The sequence below is a fragment of the Carassius carassius genome, chromosome 49 (genome assembly GCF_963082965.1).
Source record: "Carassius carassius chromosome 49, fCarCar2.1, whole genome shotgun sequence".
Taxonomy (NCBI): Eukaryota; Metazoa; Chordata; class Actinopteri; order Cypriniformes; family Cyprinidae; genus Carassius; species Carassius carassius.
In genome coordinates, this window is record NC_081803.1 from 16,856,610 (window position 1) to 16,869,818 (window position 13,209).

General features: G+C 33.5%; 1 protein-coding gene across 3 annotated transcripts in view; it reads left to right on the forward strand.

Annotated features, from left to right (window-relative positions):
* Window positions 1-470: 470 nt before the first annotated feature.
* Window positions 471-13,209, forward strand: part of LOC132132451 (cell adhesion molecule DSCAM-like) — a 77,468-nt gene continuing 64,729 nt past the window's right edge. For 2 of the 3 annotated variants that reach the window (XM_059544824.1, XM_059544825.1), the window contains exons 1-2: window positions 474-629; window positions 12,336-12,653. In XM_059544824.1, coding sequence (XP_059400807.1) covers window positions 587-629; window positions 12,336-12,653 — 361 coding nt within the window. In that variant the 5' untranslated portion in view covers window positions 474-586. Of the gene's footprint in view, window positions 630-12,335; window positions 12,654-13,209 lie in introns of all 3 variants that reach the window. The other variant, XM_059544826.1, reaches the window with a different exon arrangement.

Sequence of the window (13,209 nt, forward strand, 5' to 3'; positions counted from 1 at the left end):
CTGGAGTGATCAGTGCAGCAGGGGAAGATGCGCGTGCTTGCTGACTGCTGGACGGTGCGAGGTGGTGAAGAGGGATGTTGCTCAGAGTCCAGCTAACAGCCATCATCTCTATCTAATCCCGCGCTGGAGTTTCAGTGCTTTTTATTTTTATTTTTATTTTTTGTTCTTTTTTCTTTCTTTTCTGTAAAAGTTTTAGCTATGATTTCGACTCATTAATTATTCAGTGGATTTACTTTCCCGCGGTTTCTCCCTCGTACGCGGCTACACCTGTGCGCATTGTCCTCAGTAAGCGCGCGCTCTGACTCAGCATCGCACCTGCCCGCCGCTCACCGTCTCGAGTTACAGCTGGATCTCAGCTCGGAGACAATCAGTCCGGGAGCGCACGCTCCATATGCATCCCTTCCGCTGGAACTACTAAGTACAAGATATTCATACTCCTGCGCAACGGCCTTTTTTTCTTCTTCTTCTTTCTTTCGTTCTTTCTTTTTTTTCTTTTCTTTCTTTTTCTTTTTTTTTCTTTTATTGGGAGGAACAGTGTGCAGTGGGCAAAGAAAAATCTTAGTTTGGAGACTGAAAGGAGCGGGGCATGTGGATATTGGCCATCATCTTTTTCCAGTGCATTTTGAATGGTAAGTAGCGTTTTATTTTATTATTATCATTGTTATGCAGGAAGTAACTTCATTGAAATTAATTAACAGTGCATTGCATTAGGAATGCGTTTAAGCATGCTTGAAAAATAATGCATTCTGGTCCATTTGAATTTGTCTCATGTTATTTCACAACACCTTTACTGTATTCTTTTAAAAGATTCACAAATATCATTTGAATGCATACATTATACATTCAATGCAAGCCTTTTTTTCCCCACTAGATTTAAATATTGCAATTTAATTTGAGCAAGTAATTAAGAAGGAGCCAGTACAGTAATAGATTACTTAATAAGCATTCAAATTGACTGTTTTATTATTAGTTACTTTATTACATTTCACTGCTCATTATCCAAAAAAACATGCATGCATTAATATGCAAATAGTGCATGAAGAATGTAAAAAATATGAATCTTGACATCATTGTTGGACCAAATGTGATGTGATTTGATGAGACAAATTTGTTTCTTTCATTTTTTTTATTATGACCTTGGACATATTTACATATTAAGCATTAGAATTAAAAAATGTATCATCTGAGATACTTTTTAAAAATGCACAACATTTTTGAAAAATAAATAGAGCCCTTTTTTTTTCATTAAAAGGCACCAAAACCCTGGTAATTACCTAAAAAAAAGGAATTATATTTTGTTGTATTGTGGCATAGTGACATAGCCACCATGTTTCACGAAGAAGCACTGAATCTTGAATAAAAAAATAACTCAGTCACTCAACTGGCACTTTACTGAATGCTTTCACTGTGACCTTTTCACAAAACATTTATTCAAACATGTTCCCTCCCGTGTGTGTGTCCGATTCCTATTGACCTCTAGAAAAAATTGTACGCAAATGCTCGACAGGAGGCGAGTGTGTTGATGGCTTAAAATGGAAAGACAGCGAGTGGGTGCTGGTTGCTGGGCTAAATCAGAATGGGTGTGTTTGTGGTGGAATAGAGAGAGTGAGAGGGGGTTTGAGGGGAAGCAAGAAGAAAATGGGACCATTTAGGTGGTTTTAACAGAGCAACACTGTGGAAGGTTAATATCAGACCCAGGTCACTCCAACGTAGAATGACCGTCGATGGCAGATGCGCTTTGATAGGATGCACAAAAAAATAGAGGGACACGGCGATGCTTTAGCACAAAGGGTGTTGGAGAGCAGCACAAGGAGCTCTGTGATGGTCTTCCAAATGATCTTTTCCCAAGCTTTGTCACTTTTCTGCAGGGCTCAGATGAAGGCGGAAATGGACACAGTCGTTTAACCTCAATTAATGGTGCATTGATGAAATTGATTATCATTTCAGAGGGGTTTTGGGTTTTGGCTGATTTAGTGGTGCATGTCTAGCCAACTGTGTTCAAATGAGCATTTCTAAAAAGCATTTTAAGTGTTTCTCTTTGAATCAATATGGTCCAATTTGTGCTGCTGTGTTCTAGCAGTGTGTATGTGGGTCTCTGAGGCTCCATTGATCAGTGTTCTGATGCAGTGCAGTGAGCCTCTCTCTCTCTCTCTCTCTCTCTCTCTCTCTCTCTCTCTCTCTCTCTGGCCACTGTAGCATGTTTCTTTGGGGTGTGTGGGGGAGAGAGAAAGAGAGAGAAAAAGAAGCCATACAAAATGAGCCTTTCATGATTTGGTTAAGCTCACAGCCCAGTTCTTCGCTGGTCTCTATGGAAACCCCTGATATGTACTGTATGTTAGCGCAGTGGCCTTGGATCTTCCTGTACAGGTGACCCCGGAAGTGTTTCTGTAATGACTAGAAGTGGAAAACATGGTGTGCTTGTTTACGAAGCCGTTTGGGATGTTTATGTGGAGGGGACAGATAAATTAATTCCCTGGTTTCTTCAATATACCTTTTGAGATTTCATATGTTTCCTTTTTGTGTTTTCCTTTTATGTTTTCAGTGCAGTTTCAGCTTGATGCACAAATAATAGAATATGTTTGTATAATTTAGTCCTGATAAAATACATCTGCACCATTTTTCTAAGCTCCCTGGTACAGGTACATACATACTATTATAGTTTTTAGTAATGTTTTGAATCTTTTTTTATTTTTCCAATTCTAGTTTTCATTTGAATTTCAGTTAAAGTTTTAGTCATTTTGTTGTGCATTTTTGTCATTTTTAGTAGGTTTTTTTATATCAGTCTGTGTAGTTTTTGTTATTTTCTATTTTATTTTTGTCGTGCAGTTTCAGCTTGTAGATGCACAATTAATACAATTATTTAGTATTATTTAATCCTAATAACAAACATTTGCACCTTTTTTCTAAGCTCATCTTCTGAGTACAAGTGTTTTTTCTTTTAATCAGAGAGATACTATTAGAGTTTTAATTAATATTTTAAAATATTTAAATAATGTTTTATTTTTACATTACTTTATCACTTTAATTTTAGTTAAAGTTTAGTCAGTTTGCCATGTGTTTTTATCATTTTAGTAGTTTGTTTTCGTGTCTGTGTAGTTTTTAATCATTTTTATTTTAGTTTTAGTGCAGTTTCAGCTTGTAGATGTAATTGTAGATGAACAATTAATTTATTTATTTTAGTCCTAATAACATTCACACATTTTTTTCTAATCTCATCTCCTCTTGTTTTAGTATCATTTTTGATACTATTATAGTTTTACTATTTTGAATCAGTTTTTATTTCTATATTTTCCATTCTCATTTTCATTTTAGTAAAACAAAATGTCCTTTTTTGTGTTTTTGTCATTTTTTGTAGTTTTAGTTTTCATTCATTTTTATTTTACTCTTAGTGCCATTTTAGCTTGTAGATGCACAATTAATACAATTATTTTGTATCATTTTGTATTAATTTGTTCTAATAACAAACATTTACACAGTTTTTCTGAGCTCAGCTCCCTGGTATTTTATTGAGATGCTATTGTAGTTTATATTAATATTTTGAAACAGTTTTTATTTTTCAGTTTTCCATTTTATTATTCAAATGTATTTTAAAATTTTAGTAATTTTGTTGTATTTTTAGTAGTTTTTTTAAACTTATGTATATAGCTTTTATTAATTTTTATTTTTAAACTGAATTAAAATTCCAAATGTTGCACCTAATGTTGCTGCAACTGAAATAAAATGTTTATTTTATATTATGTCAGTTAACATTTATTTTATTTCAAGTAACAATGTTTTTTTTTTTTTATGGTTTTACTTTAGTTTCAGTTTTAGTTAACTATAATAACCCTGCCCTGGTATTAAACTGTGAATGTTTTTGCATGTAAAATCATTATTTTCAATGGCTCTTGTGTTGGTGAAGAACACTGGAGACCGTGTGCATATTAACACACAAATCTAATTGGAAAAACAGAAGCATCCTCGCACAGACGGAGCGTAAGGTACGTTCCATGTTGTTTTTGTAAACTGATGCAAGGGGCCAACTCTGACATACACTCAAATGGACACAGGTAAACAACACGGCACAGAGCAAAGTGTCCAATCAGCTGTCTCTTTCCATGAGATGCCTTCTAAGAGAGCTTTTAGCTGAGTCCAGATCAAACAGACAAAAGTGAGTGGGCATATCCATTTGTTTTGCAAGACCATGTTTGCAGTCCTGAAAGCAAAGCAAACTGGATATTGTTCTGCAAATAATTTGAGATGGTTTAAAATCAACTTTGAATCAGAACACTGTAGATTCATTGTGTGCGTGTATGATTTTTTTTAAAGCTCCTTAAATGTGCATTGAATGTTAGTGGGGATATTCGATTATATTCTAATCTCTCTCTCTCTCTCTCTCTCTCTCTCTCTCTCTCTCTATATATACATATATATATGGTTATAATTTTAGCTTTTTGGAAATTAAATAAAAATTAACCATTTTATTTATTTATTTATTTATTCTCACTTTTAGGGACAACTTTATTTTAGTAAAACCATGCCATAGATGATACAATTTAAAAAAAAAAGGTCTAGGAAAAAGAAAACTGGATTTAAAAAAAAAAAGATATATCTTTATCTGTTTCATGCAGAAGCAGTATGGTTACATTTTAATCTTGTTCTAGTTTTAAGATCAGTAGTTGGGAAGGTTAAAGGTGTGCCACAGGAAAGCACAATGTGTATTAGAAATAGACATAAACAGATGTTTGGTGTGAGTCAGACTCTCTCTCTCTCTCTCACACACACACACACACACACACACACACTGCGCCACTCAACCCAGTAGCTCTTTGCATATCAGTAATTCCAGGAGTCGTTTGGCATAATGGCATTTTGATGATCTGCTTGTACTAACTGTTTAGTGAGCAGTAAGGCTGATCAGCGTTCATATTTTCCATCAGCACAGCTTATTGTCAATCAGCAGGAAATATGCCTGACAGACGGCCCTGTGCTGGTGGCCATAATGTGTATTTATTTCCTGCTTTGATGACTTGGCAGAAAAAGCATGTTCGTATTTTCCACTGATGAGGACTTCCAGGCTTTTTTTATTTATTTTTTTTGTAAGGAAGCTTCAGCACAAACCTCTTTTCCCTTTGAGTGCAACCATGGTGCTCTTGGCCTGTTGTTGTGAAAAAAATGAGTGCAAGAGATTGTTTTTGGTGAGTCTTGATCAGAGAATAGATGGGTAGGAACTGATGAATATACAGTATGTGCTTGGATTAGATGGATTTTAAGGTCTTGCATGTGATGTTTACACCTGTCCTCATACGTCATTTCATTAGGAAAAAATGTGAGAACATAAATATTAGAGGGACATACTGTATCTTAAGATTTATTTCAGATTTAAAGATCTAATATCTCTATATATGTAAGATATTAAATCTTTACATCTGAAATAAATGTACATATTTGTTGATATATATATACACAGTATGTGTGTGTGTGTGTGTGTGTGTGTGTGTGTGTGTGTGTGTGTGTGTGTGTGTGTGTGTATATTTACTGAAATAAATACTATTTGCAATATACATATACACACATATATTTGTTTAGATATTAAATAATGTACAGTACAGACCAAAAGTTTGGACACACCTTCTCATTCAAAGAGTTTTCTTTATTTTCATGACTATGAACATTGTAGAGTCACACTGAAGGCATCAAAACTATGAATTAACACATGTGGATATTATTAAATATCACAAATATAAAATATTGTGATACATTATGTGAATTCATTTAAGTGAATGAAGCACATTTTAGGTTACCTGACAAAGTATTAATAAAGTGTTTACAGTGAATGTGTTTCCTTATTTTTACAGTCCAAATTAAATATTAATCAACATATTTTTGACCTAAATACAATCTAAATGAAAACATATAGAAACATATATTTTGTTAGACTGTAAAATAATTCAGAGAGAAAATAGATTAAATCTGCTCTCCTCTGAGTCCTGAATATGTGGTTGCATACTTGATTTTTGTCCATGATTTAACAAGGCCTGTTTGATCACTGAATGTGTCCATCTAGCAGAGTAGACCAAATTTTGGGCAGAATTTCAACATCCAGAAATATGTTACATTTGCAGAGATCCCAGCAATTGTCTGATTAAAGCTGCTCTCGCCTCAGGTCTGTTCTGTTTACATTGCATTCTCTATCGGCCCGTCCCCAGAAGTGATTATGCTAATTGCTGTTTGATCAGATGATTAAATTATAATTCGATTAATCCTGAGCACTAAATGCGCTGAATACATTTACATCTGCTTGGCTGCATCAGAGCGCGGGGCGCGAGGAGAGGAGATGAGCTGACCGGAGACTCACACCCAAATATTAGCACATGCACACGTTTGGAAGAGGGCAGAAACTGAGACACTGGTATACTGTAAGCTGTTTTAGGAAAAAATAATAATAATAATAATTGTTAGAGTAACAGTATTTTGAGCAGTGATGAATCGATATATGTGCATATATATTGCAATATGTGTGTGTGTAATTTAAATAATCTGTGAAAATGTTGAAATTATTTAAATAGCATAATATGTTAATTTTAAACGAGTCAGCCTGATTGATATTTTTGTCATTAATTCAGATCTGGCTATTTTCTTTGGCTCAATTATTTGTTTTGGTTGTCCAAAATGACCTTTTTCCTGTTATCTTCTGTAGTGTGGAACTGATAATTACCCAATTTTGTTTTTCACCACTGATGCTCCGATGGGGAATTTATCCGACCGATAAAAAGCTGGAGCTGCTCTTTGTTTTGGTGTGAGTCTTGAGTCATAAATGCATGATTTTAGAAGAAATAGGTGTCCCTAAATCACATTTGTCTCTGCCAACCTCAGACTCTGTTTACAGCAAAAAAAAATTATTAACATTTATATTTAATATTGTAGGGGGAGGGACGTCCTATAGAGGATTTGATTAGACAAAATACTGTATATATTGTGTGTGTGTGTGTGTGTGAACATATTGTAATTATTCCATTATTAATTACAAAGATCCGGCAAGTAAAATGTTAAATTAAAGGTGGAATATTGAAGTGTTTACACAACACTGTTTTCATAAAAAAAAGAATAGGAAACTTGTTTTGTTTTTGCCATTTATTTACTTCTTTATTTTGGGAGAAAGAAAAACACAAAACTTTGGAAATGGGTTTTAAAGATACTGTTATCATCTCCGCGTGAACTGTAAAAATGTAAATTAGTGAAAATGGTGACGTTATGTGCATGCAAATTGAATAATCTTTTTTTTTTTTTTTTTTTACAGCTTCCGTAAAATCATTTATTACAGTAAACGAGTTATAAATGATATATTTCTTTATATATAATTTGTATTTTTCAGTAAATCAATAATTTGATTAGTTGTTTAGCATAGTTTTGGCTCAGTTGAGAATACAGGATCAGTATGAGTTGTTGTATTACACGTGTCTCTGGGAATTGAGGAGACATCAGCCCAGCGTGAGCAGCTCTGCCTCACGTTCCTCATCATCTGAGTCAACGGCGTTTCAGATTCAGACATCAACGGCGTCTGCTCTCGTAATTGATGTAGATCCACGGAGGCCGTTTGATCTCCTTCTCACTACCAGGGAGACTCTAAACGACCATTTGCTCTGATATTATTCAGATGATATTCAAATCATCTCACTTAAGAGATGAGAGAAAAAAAACTTTGCTTTTCCGGTGGGATTAGCGCTGCTCCTGCTCTCACACTTTCCTCGTCATCTGGGGGTTGTCTGCAGCTTTACATTTTGGCAGTGAGCAGTCTCCATTAACCCAGACATGGCTGAGTTGTGCTTAATATTCATGAGAGCAAATTGCAAGCTGGTTAAATTGCAGTGCTCCGCTACAGCTCCCTGACACCAGGCCCGCTGTAGCCCCGGGGCAGGAACTGGAATTCTGAATCTCCTGGCTGCTGTTCCGGGCTCCCCTGCACCCTCTGCCTTAATCACCTTGAGCCTGTGACGTTCCGTCAAGGGGGGAAGCACACCTCCTGTCTGCTGCACAGACAACAGCGCAGACTTAGTCGGCCTGCGGCCAACAGATTGACCCATCCACCCACAACAGGGCCAAGATTTCATCCTCAGAGAGCTGCAGATTTTACACTTTGTACAGTTTAAAGAAATTCTGCTATCAAACGTAGCATTGGATATAGAAAACAGATCCCCTTAGATATATTTGGATTTAAATCTGACAAAATCAAATCATATTTTTTGGATAATTTAAGTATTTTTATGATGTGTGTATATACAGAAAAAACTGTAATATTGTGAAATATTATTACAATTTAAAATGATAGTTTTCTATTTGAATATAGATATAAAAAAAGTATTCCTGTAATGCAAATCTGAATTTTCAGCATCACTACTCCAGCCTTCAGTGTCACATGTAACATCAGTCTATCACATGATCATTTAGAAATCATTCTAATATTCTGATTTATTATGAGTGTTGGAAACAGTTCTGCTGTCTAATATATTTGATGAATAAAAGGTTAAAAAGAACTGCATTTATTCAAAAAAAAAAAAATCCTAATAATATATATTCTAATAATACATTTTCTTTACTATCACTTTTTATCAATTTAACACATCCTTGCTGAATAAAAGTATTGATTTTATTTTTAAAAAAAAGAAAGAAAAAAAATACTGACCCCTAATTACTGACCAGTAGTGTATATTGTTATTACAAAATATTTATATTTTAAAAACATAGCTTCTTTTTTTTTTTTTTTTTTTACTTTTTATTCATCAAAGTATCCTAAAAAAGTATCACATGTTCTGAAAAAATATTAAGCAGCAGAACTGTTTCCAACTTTGATAATGAATCATCATATTAGAATGATTTCTAAAGGATCATGTGATAATGATCCTAAAAATTCAGCTTTGCATCACAGAAATAAATGATAATTTAAAGTATAATAAATTTAAAAACAATTATTTTAAATTGTAATAATATATCACAATATTACATTTTTTCTGTATTTTTGATCAAATAAATGCAGGCTTGATGAGCAGAAGAAACTTCTTTCAAAAACATAAAAAATAGTAATGTTTCCAAACTTTTGGTCTGTACTGTATATATATATACAGTACAGACCAAAAGTTTGGACACACCTTCTCATTCAAAGAGTTTTCTTTATTTTATTTCTTTATTTCTTTATTTTTCTTTTTTGTGCATTTATACCCAAACAATTTGTCGCATATTTTCAGTGCATTCCAAAAATATATTTTCAGTGTTTTCTAGAAAATGTTTTCTAAATTCTAGAAAACATGTTTAGGTTAAGTAGCAGTTCTTCATTAAATAATGTTTGTTTGTTTTAAGATACAGATGGTAATAACATGATATACTGTATGAATGTAGTAAGCATTCAGTACCCTAGTGTGCATGAAACTACCATGGGAATAATCTGATAGCATTAGTGTACAGTAGTACTGCAACAACTTTTTGTATGGCTTTATTGTGTCTGTCCTGATCATTTCTAAACCAAATTTTAGGTTTGTAAGGGTTAATACCAGAACCGCCCTTGCGGTTTGCAGGCTAAATATTGATCGCACATTACTTAAATAAATCGCCTGGCTAGTTTTGAAAAGGGTCTTGTGATGGCTGGTTACACACCATCAGTGGACAAATGCTAATGTATTTTCAAAAGACAAACCCATATTTCTGCTCGCCTTAAATGTAGTTGTCATTCCACTCAAATGCTCCTCTTTACAAATGACCAGCCAGACCTGTCAAGCTCATATATAATGAACATTTATTTGTTTTCTAAGACTGACTTCTCTGTGACTTTTAATAAAGCCCTTTTAAAGCACTTTTTAATAAATATTACAGCACTGTAAAATCTGAAAATATGAATTTGTCTTTAAAAAGCATTTTCTACTTTATCTGATTATACAGTTTATTTTAAATAATATATATATATATATATATATATATATATAATTTTTTAAGTTAGTTTGACTTTAACAATGATAATTAATAAAGCAACTTTTAATGTGCTTTAAAAGCACTTATGTGTGTATGTACTTATATATGTATGTATATATATATATATATATACATATATATATATATATATATATATATATATATATACGTATATACACATATATATTTTAATATTGTGAATGTACTGTATAAACCTACTCATTACTGATCATTATAGAATTTTTATTTTAAGAGTTAATATTATTTAAACAATTATTAAATTGTCTTATATATATTACATGTTAGCCAGACCTTCATCTTAATCGCATAGATTGTTAAAGCAAAATGTGCGCTCATCCGACCACCCTGCCCTTAGATCAGCTTGACTTTAAAATGGTCTCTGCCCTTGAGCTGTCACATGCTCACCCCATAAATATCACCCTGAGTCAAGCCCAGACAGGGCCACAGAGGGACAGTGCGTTAGACACACTCTCAGCAGTAGTTAACAATGATCAGCTCTGAAAGATAGAAACAAGCAGCGACAAAGAAAGCGCTCTGTCCGTTATTTCAGGCAGATAAGAATCGCTGTTAATCAGACAGCCTTCAGCGCTTTCTGAAAATGCCAGATTAATTATAAATTCATTCCATTCATATTTGAAGAGTTGTGTCTGGCCGTTTCTTTGGTTTAGATAATTGAGAGCGGAATAATTCTGACTGCGTCGCTAAGCATGTGCTGGGTTTTACTATCTGAATTTAAATCAGATTAACAGATGCTGACCATGCAGATTTTTGAAGATGAAGAGTCCAGCAGTGCTTGAATCCATGCACAAGTTTTACTGCATGATGTCAGAGATGCTAAATTACATGCATCATGTCTGGATAACAGCTGCTGGCTTCTTTATGTCATCCTCTTGTGTCTGAGGGTTTTAACTGTTTTATAAATCTTTTTCATAGCAGCGTATTCTGAAAATATGACCTTTTTATTAGACAGATGTAAAAAAAAAAAAAAAGATACAAAATAAATAGAGATATTTAATAAATACTATTGTAAAATGTATTTAATATTACATAAATAAATAAACTATTTAAAAGGTTCAGCCAATTGGTTGGTTTTTATTATTTTTGCTCTTTACTTATTACAAAGATATATGATACATATATTTGTAATAAATACTGTTTTATAAAATGTATTTATAAGAAATATTACATGAAGTAAATTAGAAGTTTTAAAATGTTTAGCTTTTTTGTTATTTTTTGATCTTGACTTTTTAACAATAATAATAATAATGATTTATGGAATTCTATACAGTGGCAGTGCATAAAATATCTGTTAAAATGCTGCATGGTAACACAGTATCTCAGTATTGACATAAATCTTTTAATATTTAATGATTCTTCTTAAGATCCAAAGTTCTTTTGATCATTCACCGATGCTTTGCTCTGGATTACCAATAGATCTTAGGTTTATATGTTTTGTGCAAAAAAAAGAAAATAAAATAGTTGGATTGTCAGTGATGGATTGCAACTTCTTTTATGTTAAATGCTGAAGGGTATGTGCTAAATACAGATTGATAGATTGGAGGGGAAAAAAGTGCGCTGTGACTTTGCACTTGTGTTCTTGTTCCATTTATCTGAGTTTTTATCTAGGGGAATCAACTAGCTAGAGTATGGGTATAAATATTTTATCTTTATGTGCTTTTAGACAATAGGAGCATTTTCATGGCCCAAAACTGAGCTCCATTATCTATAAAATACCCCAGGGCACTGCAATTGTTTTTCCTGCCCTTTATGTCCATCTGTAAATGTAAGTTATAAGTGAACAAATCAAGTGATTCAAAATGGATTTACTGGCATAACTGTGTTACAACATTGCCAATGGCCATTACAAATGTAATGAATTAATATAAGGTATTAAAATACATGAGAAAATATGTGGTTTTATTAAAATGGGGTTCAGTACTCATTCTTTAAATGAAATCATCTCTTTTAAAAGTCCCAGTAGAGAAATGTGGCTGAATTTGGCCTTGCTGGCTACATTTACAGTACAATATGTCAGTTTTATTTGAAAGATTAGTACATTTAATAAGATTAGTACATTTTCTGTCAGATGTTTAGAGCTACCTGAAATTGTGTACTTTGCAATTATTTGAGTTTTTAAAATCTGTGAGGTTTGTGTGTCTAAGTATGTATGATTCTGAGCCCTGAATCTGATGGAGCAGTGACTAAAAAGCGCCAAGACTAACTGTTTTAATATATTTATGAGCTGTTAAAGTAACACGTCCCTGGAGATGTGTAGACCAGCAGTGACAAACAAGCTGTTATTTCTTTGATACAAAGAGAAAGAGTGTTGTGTTGTGATGAAACACTAACAACGCGTCATCTCCTGTCTCCTGCAGTTCTCAGTGAAGACCTACATTCCAGCTTGTATTTTGTCAATGCATCTCTGCAAGAGGTAGTGTTCGCCAGCACCACGGGGACTCTGGTTCCCTGTCCTGCAGCAGCGGTGCCGCCTGCTACCCTGCGCTGGTATCTGGCCACTGGCGAGGAGAGCTACAACGTCCCAGGGATCCGCCATGTCCATCCAAACGGCACTCTCCAGATCTTCCACTTTCCTCCGTCCAGCTTTAGCAAAGTGATCCACGACAACACTTACTATTGCACAGCAGAAAATCCTTCAGGGAAAATTAGAAGCCAAGATGTTCATATTAAGGCCGGTGAGTGTTAAAGGATATTTACAGATTGTTGCAAGATTGTTGCCATTTATTCGGATTACACAATTTTTACATTAACATAAATACTAAAACAATCTAATAAACAATGTGATGCATATTTGTCAGTGATACAGAAATAATAAACTGCATGCATTTTAAACACACACTAACCAGGTTTATATACAGTATTTAGCATCAATAAATCCAATTTGTCTCCAATATCTTACATTTTACCTACCTGAACATTGTTTTGTTTTTTTCACAGCTAGCCATATATTAACTATGTTCACATTTTTTTAATAAATACATGTAATTGTTTTCACTATGAACAGAATTGTGCTGATTCTATAAGCGATTTCAATCAATGCATTTTGAAAATGTGGTTATTTAAATGAAATAAAATAGATGCAAATAGTTCAAAATAAACTATATCACATTTTTGAGTGCAGAATGACCTGATTCTTACCTATTTCATTTATGTTAAAATAGTGTGATCCAAATGGATGAACATTTTCTGTGCAGCTCAAATACATAAATGTTAAAGGGTTCGTTAGTTCCA